Genomic DNA, 18,599 nt, shown 5'->3' on the forward strand with positions numbered 1-18,599 from the left:
TGCTGTCATTAAATAAACTTTTTAATTTTTTTCCAACTTTATTTGTGTCTATCTATCAAGTGAAAGCTTGACTTCAAAAGTCAAGTGTTAGGAATGCAAATCTATCTATAATAATAATAAAAATGGAATCCTTCAAAAAAAATTCATCTATGTCACATTCTTCAATATTTGTCAACTCGCCAAAATTCTGATATGACACATTTCAAATTCATCTTCTATTCTATTATGTTTTGTTTTTTCAATATATAATGCAAATTTTTTCACTCGCCTAAGTACAATTACTTCATACATTATATGATTTCAATTTTAACTTATCACTCAATGACTCATCAATACACTTAAAAAACTTTAATTACTCATTAAAACTTTCATTTTAATAACTCATACAAAAAAAATGCAAATCATTCAATATCTTTAAATCATCACAATACATACACACATCAAGATTTATGCCACATTTTTTATGCCACATATGTGTGACACACCCTTAGTTCACATATATTTCAATAATATTGTTTTTCTATTGTCAATTATTGTTAAGGTCATATATCAACATTATTGCATAGGAAATGAGTTTTTTTCTTATGTTAAATGTGTCTCCCATAACATTTTTTATTTTTATAATTAAAAAAACACAAAGTATAATTGAAAAAAAAAATGAATAATATTAAATATTTGAAAATGAAGAACTTCTAACTATTTTATTATTGACTCGAGACTTTATATGTCTTAAACATTCACAAATTTTTCTTGCCTATAATTTTTTCAAACATTCTTGAAGTTTCTTGATCGTGTCAAATAATTATTTGAACAATTCCAATGCACACACGAATGAATTATTCCAATATTTTGAATTTAACAAACTATCATCCACGAATGAATATTATAATATGTCACAAAGCATACAATATTATTTAATGCATGCTTAAATCAATAGTGAGATTGACAGAATTAGGATGAACATATAAAATTAAAAACGTGAAAAAGTACATAAATTTATAAATCGAATGTTTCAAAACTAATATAAATTATATAAAATGAAGAAATATTATAGCTAAATGTATAACTTTAACAATAAAGAAATACATAACTATTTAACAAATATATTATTAGAAGAACCACTTCAATGAAATCAAAAAGCTTGAATAAACCAATTCTACATTTAAATATATTTTGCGTAAATTGTATTAGTCAATAATGTTTTACTTTTTCTTTTGTACTAAAGCAAATCTAGCTTATATATAATTATTCAAAATCTATGTCTTATACATACAAACATTTATTGCCTATAATTTTTTTCAACCTCTTGAAGTTTTTTGACCGGGTCATATAATTATTTAAAAAATTTCAAGACACACACGAATGAATTGTTTCAATATTTATTTTGAATTTAACAAACTATCGCTCACAGATGAATATTATACTATATCACAAAGCACACAATATTATTTAATGCTTAGATCAACACTAAGATTGACATAATTAAGATGAACATATAAAATTGAAAACGTGAAAAAATACATAAATTTATACATCTAATGTTTCAAAGCTAATATAAGTTATATAAAATAAAGAAATATTATAGCTAACAAATATACTATTAGAAGAACCACTTCAACAAAATCAAAAAGTTTGAATAAACCAATTCCATATTTAAATACATTTTGCATGAATTGCATTAGTCAACAATGTTTTACTTTTTTCTTTTTTTTACTAAAACAAACCTAACTTATATATAATTATTCAAAAATATATTTACCTTTAAATACATAAATACTTACTATATTCTACTATAAAACAAAATTAACATTACTTTTAAATTACATATTATTGTTATTTTATACTTAATAATATATTAAATTCTACCGCGGAACTCGCATGTTAGTATCTAGTTAGAATTAAGTCAAACTTCTAGCATGTATAACTATAGTACAAAGTGTTACAAGAGTTCTTAACAAAATCACAATCTAATTGAATATATTTTTACTATCAAATTTGAGAAAGGAAGAGTGAAGATTCATGCTTTCCCATCCCTAAATCCTAGGTTTGATTTTCTAGGCTCACCAGCACCTTCCTCAGGGCCTTACACTAAGATTGGTCACATTCTAACTTTGCAAAGAAGTAGAAAATAACAAAGAGATGTGGAAAGTGTTCTTCTACTTTTCATTTCTTCAATCTGCTTCCTAAATAATATTACAAATAGGACAACCAAATCAATAAATCATTGATCTAGCCCGTTAGAAGCAGTATCACATTCATTCTTATCATTGGTTCGTTCAATAATAAAATGATCAACAATTTTGACTGTATGTACTGGATCCTGGTTCGCAATGACTGCCCTCCATTTGCTGGGAAAGCGTCTCAAATGGCTCAACATTTGTGGATTTTTTGTCTCTCCATCCCACTCAGAATCTAGCTTCCACTCCTTAGGAACCTACACATGGAAAACACTGTTTAATAAAATAGAGTAAACCTATCAAATTTTGTTTCGTGCATGCACAGCAAATTTTAGTTTAACAAACAAACACATTAAGACAAACATCATAAAGGCCATTAATGAACATGTTCAGCTTTCTTCCATTCACAATCAAAGTTACCTTAGGTATCTCTGTCACTTACTGATTCTAACCTGAACCAATTCTATACCTAACTTTACATATAATAAAACAGTACTCCAAGAGAAATAGATTCCTACCTTATCAACTGCAAGGGTATAAACTTCAAGATCGCCATCAGAATTGATGTGAAATCGTGTGAATGATTTGTAATTAGCTATTCTGAGAGATGAGAAGGCTTCGTCAAAGTGTAAGTGAAGCCAGTTAATGCAGATATACAAGTAGCTCCCAAATACTAAGGAAACAACAGGAGTGGAGAAAACCCAAAAGTAAAGGAAGACAGAAGCATAATAGATTACGGCACCCCCTCGGGAAAGAGACTCTAATCCATTTTTGCAAATATTGTTTCGAGAGACAGCCATGACCTGTGAAAATAATCTTCATCATACTATTCATTATAAAAACAATCAGAACTGAAAAAGTTCAAATAACTATCATACCTCGGGCACATCAAAAGCAGACATTAAATATTTGATACATGCTGGATAAAGACCAAATGTCCATTGTTCAATACGAGCTCTGAGGCCAGTAGGATCCGGAAAATGTTCACTTTCTACTGATTGATACCACTGATATAAAGTGTGATACCCTGGAACATGCAAAAAAAAGTTGTCACTATAATCCATATAGGTTACAAAGACACAACCCTAATTTACAAAGTATCAAACTCCTAACCACGTGATCACTGAAGATTAGCAGTTCTTATTCTATGTCAATGACTAATACACCTACAAGTTTACAAAGTTTGGTGGGAAGCAGTTAAGTAGCCTCATAAGTTTGGTGCTGATGGCAATATTATTTGTAACGAAAAATGACAAGACATTCTTTTTCTGGACATTTAGAATGATACGGCTGTGGCATAGCGCTCACTGCCCAGCCAGCAAAAATGTGCTATATCAATTTCAATGTTAATCTAACAAGAAGACTTAATTTCAAAACCAAATATAATTTATCAACTTGGCAGTACATACAGGTTTAAATAAAAAATTTATATCAATACAATTATATAAGTCATTCAACATGAACAAAAACATAACCTGAAGTTGCAAGCAAATCATGCCGGATGCATATTTCAATGCCTATTTCAAGAAGCAACATAAGAATCAAAGCTGCACTGAGGTGAGCGGAAACATGAAGAACTCCAATCATTGCTCGTTTCTTTCGTGATAACTTGGGAGGAACAAAAGAATATGCTGAAATAAGTAACACTAAAGCTCCCACAAATGACACACAAGAGTTTTGTAGGATATATATAAATCCATTCCACACAGTACCGAAGAAACTCCTTAATTGACCAGAAAATGTATCATCTTGGAGGATGTGATTCAGTTCACACTAGAAATTAAGCAAAATAAGATAGTGGGATATTAGTGACAAATTATATCATCTTATAAGATAAGCATAAAGCTTATATATGCATACTAAGCCAAAAGGAATCCACTGACTACTAAATTAGCAAAGAACTGGAGGAACTCACTTGCGGAAACATTGAAAATACTAAGACAAAATATATGATGCCACCGATAAAATCAAATTGCCAGTTCTTCTTTCGAAATTTAAGGATATTTCCTAATGCAATCTGCATTAAATTCAAAAACAAAAATGTTATAACCCAATAAGTAATAACATATAAAAACCAAATATTTGGTCCTTACAACTAAGGAACTATAACAAGAAACTGTTAACATTCTACATACCCTGCTTGAATCTTCAAAGGAAGGATACGCAGCCTTGCATTCGTAGGAAACTCCATCAAGTTTACTAAATTTACTGAAAACATGGGTGGGATGTAAAAATGCTCCACCACAACCATTTACAAGAAGATGATGGATATGGACAGGCCCATCTGACTTAACATGCGAATGACGCATGTAGTGATGCAAGTCACCAGCCATCCGAAGCTTACACCTTCCTTTCAAATAATCACAAATCAGGTGTGATATATTCTTCCCAGTAACATCACTCCAATACCAGTCTGTAAGCCAATTAGGTTCGTGAGTCATAATGATCACTGAGTCATCTTCTTGAACCTAAGTTAAAAATGGGTCATGTGAGCAGGTACGCTCAATCAGTATACGGGTCAAAGTGAGGCTTAAAGCAAGTAAATAGACAAAAGGCGGGACTATATTGAACTCAGAAAGTAACAGACAGCATTGACAAACAGTTTATCAAATATCCGCTACTCATTCACATGTAGAGTAGAACAGGACTGACATTCAGAAACAAATTTGTAATCAAAATACAAAAATTATTTCAGAAACTTTCACTAGCCTAATGACGAAACAGATTTCATTAACCCCCTGCCCCTTTGTGTAAGTTAAATCCTTGGAGTTTGCTCGGCATGCACGAAGGATAGTTCAATCACAAAACTCGGGAACAGAGAAGATGACTGTGAAAACTGTTGCTGTGATTATGATTTCCATATATTGAATTGATACAAGCTAAAGCTATTTATACATATTCACAGTAAGTGCAACAGTCTAACTGAAAGATAACAGAACCCCCCATTTGCTGGGCTCATCCCTTTTCTATTTTTTTATTAAGTATTTGTATCATTAGATGTTACATACATGATGGGAACCCCCCATTTGCGAGGCTCGGTGGATCTGGCAGGCTTAGGCTGAGGGGAAAATAGCATTCTAGTTTCAGAGTCTATCTCTAGTTTTATCTGTTATAGCTCTTGTTTCTGTTATGGTAATCAGAGTATTGCTCTGTGCATTTCCCCATAATTCCGGTGTGAAAACCAGGATATTGCAATACCTCCATCATCATTTAATATTAAACCAATGGCAACAGCAAAAGAATGACTTAATAAAAAAGGCAAAAAATTATGTATAAATTACATAAGTATAACCACATTAGACAGTATAGACTATAAGAAGCGGACATTAAATTATATGAAATATAAATTAAATCATATAAAATATAAATATAAAAGTGAAGAAGCATACAATATTTTACCTTTTCCATTGCCAGTTCAGAAAAGAATTTGAATTGGTACACATCAATATCACCATGAAGTGCAAGGTCAAGCCCAAAAATCCACCACCGTTTAGGGAGCTGCAAAGCAAAGTAACTTTTTTTCTGAGGCATGAGCCATCCACCTAACCAACTCCTATGGCATATATACCTCATAAAAGTCTGAAGTCCATCAAACCAGTCTGTTAAGCAAACAATAAAAAGATCACTACATATTGCCGTTAGGTATGAAAAATACAATTTTTAAGGTCTTTTGAAAACTGAGATCAGGTAAAACACCAAAACAAACATAGCAATTAATGAAAAATAAAAGTAACTAAATAGATAAACAGGGAAAACTATGAACATTCAATAAACTCCATGAAAAGTAACATAGGTTGGCAAGGCTCAAACTGAACAAAACTAACCATGGTTTCCAGGAATAACGAAACACTGAGGTCCATCATAATGTTTCAGTTGATCTCCAAAGGGCTTATTCACAGCTATCTGCTCAGCCTTATACGAAGGAGGAGGTTGGAGAGCATATTCAAAGGGAACAAAGAGACGTCTTTCATACGTAAATGCTGATGGGTTGGGATACCTGAAACAGTACAAACAAGCCCTTGAATAAAACAAAGATAGCAACAGAAAACTAAAAATAAATAATAAAAAGAAAAGCAGTTAAACTTCAAATGACAATGCAAAAATCTTTTTGGTTCAGCTATAAAAGCAGTTTGGGAGTCTCCAGTTATGCTAACAAATTTTGAACAGTACCGCAAATCCATTTTTCATAAAAACTCCACCAGTTAGTTATCCAAGTCTATGCAAAAGAGTGAAGCATGAAATCAGCAGTCCGTATTAAAGCAACTAAGACCTAAAGTTAATATTAGCTAAGCTACAGAGACTATCAAAGAGAGCGTGGTAGTGGTGGTAGGTTCGAAAAATCATGATCCATTATATCTATATTATAAAAGCTTGACACGAAGTTCAAAAGTCTGATCACTGTGTGACATTCAATATTCAATATAAATAAATATATTTTCTTCTATATACCTCATATATTACAGAAACAAAGTTAGATACACGTCACTTCTTAATTACTCCCAATCCCAACTTCCTAAAACTGAAGTAGATGTCAAAAATTAATCCACACTAAACTCTAAAAAATGCAACTACCATGAAAATAATACTTTTTCCTTTAACATATACACCATTATTGAAGCTAGAACAAGTTGCCTCTACCTCTAAGCATTGGCACTCTCCATCTTATCTACTTTCTAGTTTCTAATGGGGCTTCTATAGCCTTTCACAAAAATGTACAAAACTAAGAATAGAAGACTCAGAATTTCATTTTTCGTCTGCATTAAAATTTCAGAATCAAGAACCACAGGCATTAAATGGTGTAAACTAATCATTCAAAAGAAGTGTTTAATTATTAATATATAATAATTGATCAAAAGACATTATAATAGCCACAATAAATAGCCAACATACGCAAGATCACCCCCAATAAGTAGCAAGTCACCGCGTGGTAAGGTAACCTCAGCATCATCTTTCAGTGTACGAATGGAAGGCTTTGCAAGTAGCCGTGCAACGGCATAAGATGAGTTCCCACCGTCACCAGTATCAGCCATAAAGTCAAACCAAAAATCATCCTTCTCACTAAAATGATTATATAGAAGATCACGTTGCTTTCCATCTTCAGCCCTACTCATTGCTGCCTGCCGATGAAAATAAGACTCAATATACTATTGTACACAAGTACATGGCATTCTTGCAACAAAACAAAGGGTTAAAATAAAGCAAGCTTCTTCAAATCAGAAAATACTTCGTCCTAAACCATAAAGATGGAGATTTTTAGAATTTTGCCATGTATTACGACTTGTTAATGATTTTCATAAACTTAACTACACCTACAGGCAACAAATAGTTCAATTTTGGCATGCCCATAATAAATTTAAAAACTGCAAGAAACAGTATAAATTTGAAGACTAGAAATTACATGGTAAACATAGTTTACAAGCACAAAAACTTGTCATCAACATCCTCTTGTATGACTCTTATTCATTGACATCTACATTTCAGGCTTGCTACTTTCTTATAGAAGAAAAGACCAAATACAAGATCATTGGCAACAATATAGAAAGAAAAAGAAAATTCCTTAATATTATCAGACACCACATTTGTAGTAAAGTAACAAAAGACCACTTGAAGGTATGCAACCACTTGCTGTCACACCGATTGCTAATTAATACTACGTAGAATACAATATGGTAAGCTAAGCACTTCAAGCTATAAATTAAATGGCATGTTGACATAATATTGTGAACAATATGCAAGGAAATATAAAAATGCTACCTGCATCATTCGCATGTCAAAACGCCCAACAAAAACAGTCACCGATACCAGGAGATCAAAAACTGTTTTGAATAAATCAGCAGATGTTCTGCATCATTTAGCGAGTGTAACCACACAATCAAGATTACCTCCAACACCGCCATTGAAGCAAAACAAAAAGATAATATGGAAAAAATTATTTGATATACATACCCTGAGTACCAAGGAACCATGTCCAAAAAGTCGGGCTTCATCTGCTTCTTCTTCACCTTCTCATATTCTTTAACAGATAGCGGGTGAGTGAGAGCCCACCTGTTGATTTTTAAGACATGAAAACAAAGATAATAAAAAAATGGAAAATAAATATTGATATAGTGTGATGTAAAAATGTGATATCACATACAAAAATCAACTATAAAGAACTACTTACCCAGTTGATCTTTCAACCACATAATTTGCAATGTAAAGTCCAATAAATGTAGCCCAAAGAGAGTAGATGGGGGAAATCTCATCTGACGAACCATTACATGAACCATTGCAGGCTATCTAAAACATAAAAATAACTCTTGCATTACAACATGTAAAGGACCACCACAAATATAGATATAAGATTTAATACAAAAGATTGTATAAATTGTGATTATATTAAGTACCTCTCCATAAATAACCCACTTTGACAAAAGAGGATAATCACTTGCAGATCCAACTGGAGCAAACCAAGATGAGCAAACCTGGTCCTTCAACTCATTCATCCGAAGAAATTTCGCAAGCCACGTGTTTCTCTCTTCTTTCTTCCAAAAAGAAAACCAGTTTGAATTTTTTCGATCAAGCGGTCTTTCTCTTAACATGGCACGGTTTCCACAATGACTATAAAATACACAGCATGCCACACTAAGTACCTATCGTTTATTTAAAAAAAAAAGGCATTAGAGTGATATTGAGTCTTCTAAGGAACAAAAAATCATCTTCCAAACTTACAGCACAGTTTTGAAGAATGGTCAAGATCTCTGGTCTCTTTCCAGCCACGCGTGAAACCAGCCCAATATACCAGAGGCCATAAAAAATGATGTGGAAAACAAGAAGAAAAACAATGGATGAGATATATATTGTCAAAAACAAAGATAGATTCATTCTCATGTCCACCCCCATAGACTGAAAACTAGGAAGATGGTACACTGCTGCCACTAAAATCCAGGCTATGTACCTGCAAAGTGGACTCAGATCATTTATAATCCTGTAAAATCTTTTTCATAAATATAAATGGTAACACATATATACACAGAGATGCATTTGTTGAATAAACTTACCATCGACTGAAATTTGAATAGCTCGGCTTGATTGTCTTGCCTACAAATGGTGAGGAAAAGAAATAAAAGAACCCAAACAAGCAGCCATACATAGACCACCACTTAACATTGTTGTCTAATTTCTCTACAAGAGTATGTATATTGTCAGATGAGATGAAAAAAAGGCAACCGACAACAACAGCAATTACGGCATGGCGGGAATGCTCGTGAGGGTAAGGATAAGTGTGGGTCAGAATAGTTCTAACCCTTTCCATTTTGAGGTTATCAAGAAGACCCGCAGGCTGCTTATCAGAGCCCATGTCTAATCTTTTTAAAAATGTCCAATACAATGAACCAAAATTCTAGCAATGAAGCCTACTTTAGTAGTTCGAGAAAATCATAAAGAACGGCGCCAGAAGAATCCTGTATAAGTTGAAAGGAAATAATAATAGTTTCAGTATTAGTCGCAACATGGTCTCGGAACAATAATCCTTCCTATAACATAATAAGCTAACAATAATACCAAGTAGAAATTTGATGTTTAATTAAGTATATATATGGCATTAAAACTTAATGTAAAGAAGAAAAACAAAAATTATAACCGTATTTTCTCTAGAATGAAATATAAGCAAAATTAACTCATATTTTTTTAAATGAAATATAAGCAAAAATCAATAATTTCTCTCCGATTTAATGATAAAACCCCTAAACATAGTTTAAATGTGATCAACAATATTTCTTAATATGCGTAATTTGTCTATTTTTGCTTATAATTCATTCCTGAGAGAGTAACTAATCAAGGCTATCTAAGTATATCCTTTCTCAATTCAACAGAAATTCAATTCCTATTCCTATTCTATATAATCACATTCTCCTCCAACATTGTGACGTATTCTTTGCCATTGATTGAATTTCCTGTTAATTGAATTCCACTAAACTACCATATCTAGACATTTTTACTATCAATATCATAGCTCTCATTTCACATGTTTAAGAGTATAGCCTAGAAAAAAAGATTTCAACCTAACCTCACAGTGCAACACAACAAGGGGAAAATGATCAACATGAAAAAGAACAAAGTTTGGTTAAAAAGATTATTATTATTATTATTACTAATTAAAGAAAACAACAAATTTAGGCCTTATAACAATAAAGAACTTAAAGAATAATAATTATTACATAGTAAAATGAATGAAATTGGGAAATAGAACAAAGCCCTAATTCCTCTCCTATTATTATTATTATTTACCCTACAATGTTATATAGGCAAAGGAAACAACAAGAAAATAATTAATTCGGAAAGAAAATCTTCTTCAAACTGAAAAAGACGCCTTATATTGAGAAAAAGCAACAACGACGTGTAACAAAAAAAAATATAAAGCACGAAAGAAACGAACATGTTTGAAACGAAATAGCAGTTACAGAAAGAAGGCAATCATAAGCGAGATAATAATAATTTAATTTAATATAAATTAAAATGAAAAGAATACGAAATAAAAGAGAATAAGAAAGAGAGAAACCTTGTGTTATATCGAAAGAGAAGAGAAAGGGAATGGAAAAGATGGAGCGATATAAGGAAAAGAGAAGAGAAGAGAAAAGTTATTGTTAACTCGTCTTCTTCTTCTTCTTCTTCTTCTTCTTCTCAGAGGAACTTTGTATTGATATTGGAATCTGAGAATGTTTGGAACATAACAATAGCATATTCTTTTTTCTTTCTCTCTTATTTTTAAATTAACCCGTTAACTTCTTCGTTCACCCAAACCCCAACACTCAACCAATCCAATTTCTTTTCTTTTTTAATATTATTTTTTTTGACTGAAATTCATTGTTCATAATTAATCTACTCTTTTTTTTTTTGGGAAAATATTAAATTATGAGAGTCACCACCTGATTGAGAAAATTACAAAAGTTTGGTATTTATTTATAGTATATAAATATTTGATTTTATTTTTTTCTTTCTGAAATTTGGTTATAATTTTGGTAAGAAAATTCCATATCAAATATAAGTTAAAGTAGAGTATTTTTGTCTAAACACATGCCTCGGCTTCTTTTGTAACAAAAAAATATATACAAATATAAAATTTGGCTTCTTTCATAAAGTAATACATAATAGTTTATATTATAATTATTATAATTGACTTTATATTTATATAAAATAATAACTATTTAACGTTATTCATTTTATTTTTTATTCTCTTAAAATGACTTACTTTAAAACACAAATCCACGGACATAAGCTCCGACCAATCCATTAGCAAATTTACGCAATGGATATGCACGTGTTTCTCCTTTAAGTCAATTAATGTATTTTCCAAAACGATAAGCACAAGGATTATCTTGCTTCTCAAATAACATTTTCAAAATTTAATTTGTTTTCGGCGGCTTCGTTTCACGTTTTTCCTTTCCTTCCAACTTGCGCTGTTTCCATCACCGTTGTACGGCCGCAACTTCCATGACGGTTGGGATTTATTTCTTTGGGCTTTAGGCCCAATTACGAAATCACAAGCCCGGACTATCAACATCAAGGCCCACCGAATTTTTAGGTAAACAAAATACCAACAAGAGATATTATACCATCCATCTATATATAGTATACACATCATCCATGTGTATGTGTCGTGTAATTGTCTTTGTTCCATGCAAATTTTTCAAAGTGTCAACCTTCAAAATTAATTTTCTTTTTACCTTCATTTATCTACATTTTTATCACATTTTTAATTGCATCTGCAGTTAACTTCTTCTATAATATAGGGTGTAATTGTTTCATGGATTCTAAAGATATTCATGGAAATCCAAAGCTGAAAATAAAATTCGCCGTGTTTGTTACAGTAGAACCAAATAATTGTTCCTAGGAAATAAATTTTCCCACGTTGCCCAGCTTTTTAATCCCCGTAAAACAGGTGGGAAATTTTTATTCCAAAGTCCTATAATCAGTTTCTATGTAAAAATGTTGGGTCCCACCACTACTATGCACGGTTTAACTTTTTTTCTGGTTTGTTTTATGAGGGCTTACTCTTTTAATAGAACATTTATTTGTATAATAGTAGTAATATATTCACATATATGCTATGACACTTACTATCTTTGTGTACCAGATAAAAAAATACTTTCCATAAAAAATATTATTTTATATAGTAAAAGCACTGAATATGCATGACTTCAATTGTTGGGGACATGTTTCTCAATGTTAATTACAGTAGTATGGCCGAATTAAACAAATTACTCACATGGGTATTCTGGGAATTGTAGTATTTATTTTTCAAAAACATATATTTCAAATAAAATATATTGATTATTTTAAAAAATTTAAATAAAAGATTTCTTGGAACATAAAATGTTACCCAAACAAAAATTTATTCTCTAGATTGTTATTCCTCGGAAAGTTATTCTTGGGATTAACTTTTGATCCATCAAATATACATATCCATAATAATCTTCTATATTTTTTTCATCGGTTCATTGTTTCCTTCTAATTAATATTTATTTCAATTTTACATTGATCACTTCCATATATAATCTTCTATATATATATATATATATATATGATAATTTATTTTGTCACATTCAACCTCTTTTTGAAGTCAAAATCTTTTGCAATAATTGAGCAATGAAACTACAAATCCATGAACAAATCACATATTCACACTGCACCTATGAGAAGCTCTTTGAGACCTTTTTAGAATAATTTTTTTTTTATTTTAGTCCCTCCAAAAGTAAAAAATTTGATTTTAATATATGCGTAATAAATAAAATTGTTTTAATTTCTACAAAATATAAAAAATTTGATTTTAGTCATTGTAAAAATGTAATAAATAAAATTGATTATCTAACGCAACAATGTAATTTATTTCAATGGTACAATTTTTTATATTTTGTAATGGTACAACTTTTTGGTGACTTTTAATTTGTAGTAAATCTATTTCTAACTACTTAATGTTTGATGCATTTTCTTCTATACTTGGTTTGCTTCCACTGTAACTTGATTTAATTGAAAAAAATTGTAACTTTTCGCAACGATGAAAAACAAAATTCTTGCATTTTCTATTGTTTAAAATGATATTTTTAATTTATTTTGTAAGGACACTAAATTCTTATATTTTGTTAGGACTAATTGTATATGTAACTTTAAAGTTATTTTTTAATATTCTGTTAAAAAACTAAAGAGTGTTAGTCATTATAGACTAAAACAATAATATTGTTTACATTTTGTATAGACTAAAATTAAATTTTTTGCATTTTGCATAAATTAATTGTATATTTAAGAAAAATTATTAAAGATTCTTACACCAATGATCATCAATTTGACCTTATGGCCATGTCTCACAATGAAGATAATCAAATTGCTTGCACCTTCGGGCGATGAGAAGTTTAGAGAGGCAGCATTTCAAATGTATTTGGTCTCTCTGAGGAAATTATAACTACTTGCAAAAATTGGCTTATGGGATAGCCAACTTTCTACTTCTTTGGGAGACACAAATATTGTTATAAGCCCAAAGTGTGATGTGCTTCAGGCTACGTGAGATTTGAGACCTATCACATTATGCAATATATGGTGTATAAAATTCTAGCCAAAATCTTTGTAAATATGCTTTAATTTTATTTTTTATTTTGCCTAAATGTATTTGAGTAATTTGGTTTTGTAGCTAACAGGTCCATCAAGGCCATATGCAAGATTTGAGACTTATGATCCCTCCCACTTTTAGGGCTAAACGAAAAGGATGAAATTATATTGAGGTGTAAGGAGAGCTAAAAACATGGAATATGAATTTTATAATTGAATTGTCAAGTTCTACACTAGTTTCACTGATTCGAACAATTCTACGACTTTTTTTTTTAGAGTTTTATAAAATTTGAGAAAAATTCGCCTAATGCATATTTGGCTCTTCTTAGTTGAGTTTGGATTCACTCAATCCAAACTTTACATCAATACACTATTTCTCTTAACTTAATTTAATTTTTTTTTTATTTCTATTGAAAATTTATATCAAATAAATCATAAATTTAATATAAATTTAAAATCATTTGATATGTTATTGAGATACATCAAAATAAACGTCTTATCTATCTTTACTGAATACAGTTAATTTTTATAAATTTCAATACTATATACATAGTACTCCAATTTTGTCCAATCAATTAAAAATAATTCAAAAAAAAAGTACAATATATTTAATAAATATTTTGCACTTATTATTATCAAGTAAACAAAATAGTCATTTTATAAATGGTTCAAATTTTGAGTCTGTATGGATTCCCATTTAATTATATTTTTAAAAAAATAAAAAATAGAGTATTGTTGCATTCCTTTCCTTACGCCTAGAGGTGGGAATAGGTTAGGTCAGACCAGACTTTGAAAGGCCTGAGTCTGGCCTACGATTAATTTTTTAGGTCTAAGTCTGGTCTACGGCATATTATAGGCTTTTTTCCGACATGGCCTAGCCTTTTTTAAAAGTCTGGTCTGGCTTGGAATGCTATTTAAAAGTCTTATTCATATTAAAACATTTAAATGTTCTACTCATACTACATGATGTTTTCCACATACCAATATTAATGTACATATAACATATCTATATATATTAAACAAAAAATAATTTTTCTAACAAAATAATTTTAAAAAAATCTTAAACAAACACATCATTTAAACACTAAAACATACTTTTTGGTTTCAAAGAAATTTTTTTTTTCTGAAACAAATGCACCCATTATTACCTCTCAAACAAATATGGAACGACTACTGAGTTATTAACTAATTGAATGGCTACCGAATATGGAACGACTACCAAATATAGAACGGTTACCGAATATGGAATGACTACTGAGTAATTGCCTAATTGATAGAATTTAAAATAGGAAATAATAATATTAATATAATAATAAAAATAACATTAATAAATAATTAAATATATATATGGCGGCCTGTCAGACATAATAGGCTTTGTTATAAGCTTGAGTCTGACCTATTTAAATAAATAGACTTTGAAAATAATCTGAGCATAGTCTTTTTATTAAATAGGTTATAGGTCAGACCATAGGCCCCTGACGGACGGCCTATCATGTTCCTATCCCTACTTGAGTTACGCCTTCTTCCTAACTACAACCTTATCTCCATTTTAATTTTAATTTTTTTTTTTATCTTAATAAAGTTATATGTTTACTATTTGTACTCTCAATCAAAATGATCAGTCATTTATTTCATTAATTATATGAAGTTGTTTGATTTTGCTGCAAAACAATAAAAAATTCAGAACTTAATTTTATCTCATGAACACAAAGATTTACCACTTTAATCTATAAATCAAGAAAGAAAAATCAACGACTTTTTTTGAAATAAAATATGATATTGACTCTTTTAAACAAATACTAAAAGAAGAAAGAAAAAAAAAGAGTTAAGATATGTATATATATTTTTTAAATTTGAGAAATTATTGTTAAAGTGATCTATTGAAACTTGAGACATGCCCATATCACATTTGACAACAAGTGATATGTTTCAGTTTTTTTTTTACGCAACGCAAAATAGACTAGGCAACTTGCATGTCTTGCATAACTTGCATTTTCATTTTAATACCATCAAGTTTAGAAGAAAAAAAAGTTATTTGCAAAAAATAAAATCAAAGAAAATATTGGTTGTGTTGACATAATTTGTTATATCATGATAGTTTTAAAATTTATTTTTATTTTTTTAATAAATTAATAATTATACAAAAATTATTTTTAATTGATTAATTATATGTGACATCTTTTTAATATTTTATGACACAAGCTGTGACAACTTAATAGTTCTAAGACTCATTTTTTTTTATAAATTAATCTAAAATAAACTTTTAAAATTTGATTAAATTAGATGAGACATCTTTTAATCTTTGAGTTGTGAAAACACAAACAGTACTACTTGACAGTTTTAAAAATCAATTTTAAAATTGAAACAATAAATATTTTTAAAATGACTAAATTAGATGTCATCTTTTTACTTATTGAGTTCTTGATACACGACTTGTACAACTTAAGAGTCTTAAAACGTTCATTCCAAAATAATTATTCAAATCAAACAAACTCATTTTTCGTCAAAATAATTTTTTTTATCAACAACAAAACAAATTTTATTTACAAACAATCAACACATCCGCATTTTCTACCTAAGAACTATGTAGCTTTGATTTCTACATTAAACCAAGTGATACGTAGGAGCAAAATCACACTTTTGTCAAGCATAATAAAAAAAATATTTATATTTTATATACACTTTTATCTCCAGATTATTTATTAAAAAAAATATATTTGCATTTAAAAAAATAATAATATAAGTTAACATTAATTTTGCGCCATTAATTATAAGTAACTGTATTTTAATGGATGTCGTAGAGTGTTAATACATTTTCTATGCATAATAACTCAAAAATTGGTTTCAAATACCATTTTATTTTTATTTTTAATAGTTTCTCAATATTTTTCTTATTTAAAATAAATTTTGGTAACCACTTTATTGATTTCGAGAAACACTCAAAATTTTTTATCACAATAATATCAAATGATTTTATAATTGTGTAAAACTTTATATACATAATCTAAATGATATAAACTCTCAATTCATCAACAACAAAAAAAATTAAAAAACAAAGTTAAAAGAAATACATATCCAAACTCTTCATGGGTTTGATTGAACTTCTTTCGACTACCTAAATTCAGCTAAATTGAATTTAACTGATGAACGTGCTCAACTAACCTTTTAAATTATTTATGGATGTTAACTATCATAAAATAAATGATATTTTAATTTAATATAATATTAATTATTTTTTTTCAATTATATTATTTAACTAATAATATATCCATGATTTTGAATTCATTATCTCATACTTTGTATTAATAGTAATATTAAATATATACACTTTCAAACCTTACCACAAATGGTGGTGTTTTGATGGGACCCCACCTCCATTCTCCATTGAGTGGTCATGAACCTCCCCGGCTTGAGGAGGCAACCCCATGTATCGAAGAAACCTCTCACGTTTCCTTTAATTTAATGGAGAGACAAATAAATGACTTTTGATGAAGCAAATTGGTATATAATCATATTCATTTGACTAATAATATTGGTTCTCAAAGGAAATTGTTTTAGAGTGAAGCAAAGGGTCCACATGAAATCCTAGTGGGGTTCAGAAGCGTGTATACCTTTCTTTTGCTGCCAATTTGGTTTCAAGTTTTTAGTGCGCATTTGGTCAACATCCCTTTACACTTTTAGTAACATATCTACACATTCTATTGCTTATGCTCTGCCTATTTATTTAACAAACTCATAGCTCAAGATATTTTTTATCAACCCAAAATAGTTATATTTTATTTTAATTAAGGGTGTCATGAAATAGTTTTTGATCACATTTTATTGAGTGAATATATATGACATTAATTGTTACTTTCCAATAACTTCATTTATGAGATTAGTGCTCTGGAATCTAGCTAGGTCGATCCACTAACTTGGAAACTAAAAGTGATCACAAGTTAAATAGTGATTAGCACCAGAAACGTCTAATCAAAGCTTAATTAGAACTAACGAGGGGAAATGTGTTAATGTGTATATAGTACTGTATATCAATTATTTTTTTGCCAATTGCGATATGCATGTATATAGAAAGAGATGCAAGTCGTGTAGAATAATCCAAAACGATTCACTAAGAGATACCCTCGCAACATACTTGTACCAAAAGATACTTCCACAACCAAAATGGAAATTAAGTGCTTCTTCATTCGGTCTATTACTATATTATTAAGCCATTCTTTTAATGTCACTGCCACAAATAGTTTTAAATTAGATTACTAAAGGGAGGTTTTGCTCCATCATAAAAAACATATTAGTCTTCACAAAATACAACAGTACTAATTTGATTCTTTAAAATTGAACAAATTTATTGATTTAAAAAATTTGGAGACCAGTATATCTCAATTTACTTTTATCAAAGACTATAAAATGTCAATTTTTTTGTTGTTGTTAGAAATGGATATGTTCTATTTATATTTCGTGAGAGACTAAAATATCAATTTACTCTAAATTATATAATTAAACTTGGTAAATTTATTACACTTATTTTTTTTAATTCAATCAATTTATTTATTAAATTTGTGTTCTAAAAATTTGACTTGTGTGATCAAATTATATATATATATACACACACACGTATGTTTTTTATGTAAAGATAAATAATAACTTTAGAGTCACGAAATTTTTTGAACCGTCGATTGCTTTTTATGCCATGTGTCAACCGCATATGAAGTAGAATAGAGATCTCTATTTTATTATGAAATAGAGAGGATTTGAATCCATTTAAGTAAGTAGCAAAACTTAAATAAATAAATAAATAATATTTTTGCCTACTCAACTACCGATTAATATTTGTTGGCTAAATAA

General features: G+C 29.6%; 1 protein-coding gene across 1 annotated transcript; it reads right to left on the reverse strand.

Annotated features, from left to right (window-relative positions):
- Nucleotides 1–1,898: 1,898 nt before the first annotated feature.
- Nucleotides 1,899–10,957, reverse strand: LOC101514142 (uncharacterized). Its single transcript, XM_004499026.4, has 16 exons — nucleotides 10,717–10,957; nucleotides 9,218–9,619; nucleotides 8,889–9,114; nucleotides 8,564–8,809; nucleotides 8,341–8,456; nucleotides 8,124–8,222; nucleotides 7,932–8,019; nucleotides 7,068–7,294; nucleotides 6,002–6,174; nucleotides 5,577–5,776; nucleotides 4,313–4,645; nucleotides 4,093–4,194; nucleotides 3,653–3,950; nucleotides 3,056–3,204; nucleotides 2,696–2,980; nucleotides 1,899–2,434 (listed from the first exon to the last, which is right to left on the reverse strand). The coding sequence occupies exons 2-16, from the start codon at nucleotides 9,514–9,516 to the stop codon at nucleotides 2,222–2,224; spliced, it is 3,054 nt and encodes a 1,017-aa protein (XP_004499083.1). The 5' UTR covers nucleotides 9,517–9,619; nucleotides 10,717–10,957; the 3' UTR covers nucleotides 1,899–2,221.
- Nucleotides 10,958–18,599: the final 7,642 nt, after the last annotated feature.

The sequence above is a fragment of the Cicer arietinum genome, chromosome 4 (assembly GCF_000331145.2).
Source record: "Cicer arietinum cultivar CDC Frontier isolate Library 1 chromosome 4, Cicar.CDCFrontier_v2.0, whole genome shotgun sequence".
Lineage (NCBI taxonomy): Eukaryota > Viridiplantae > Streptophyta > Magnoliopsida > Fabales > Fabaceae > Cicer > Cicer arietinum.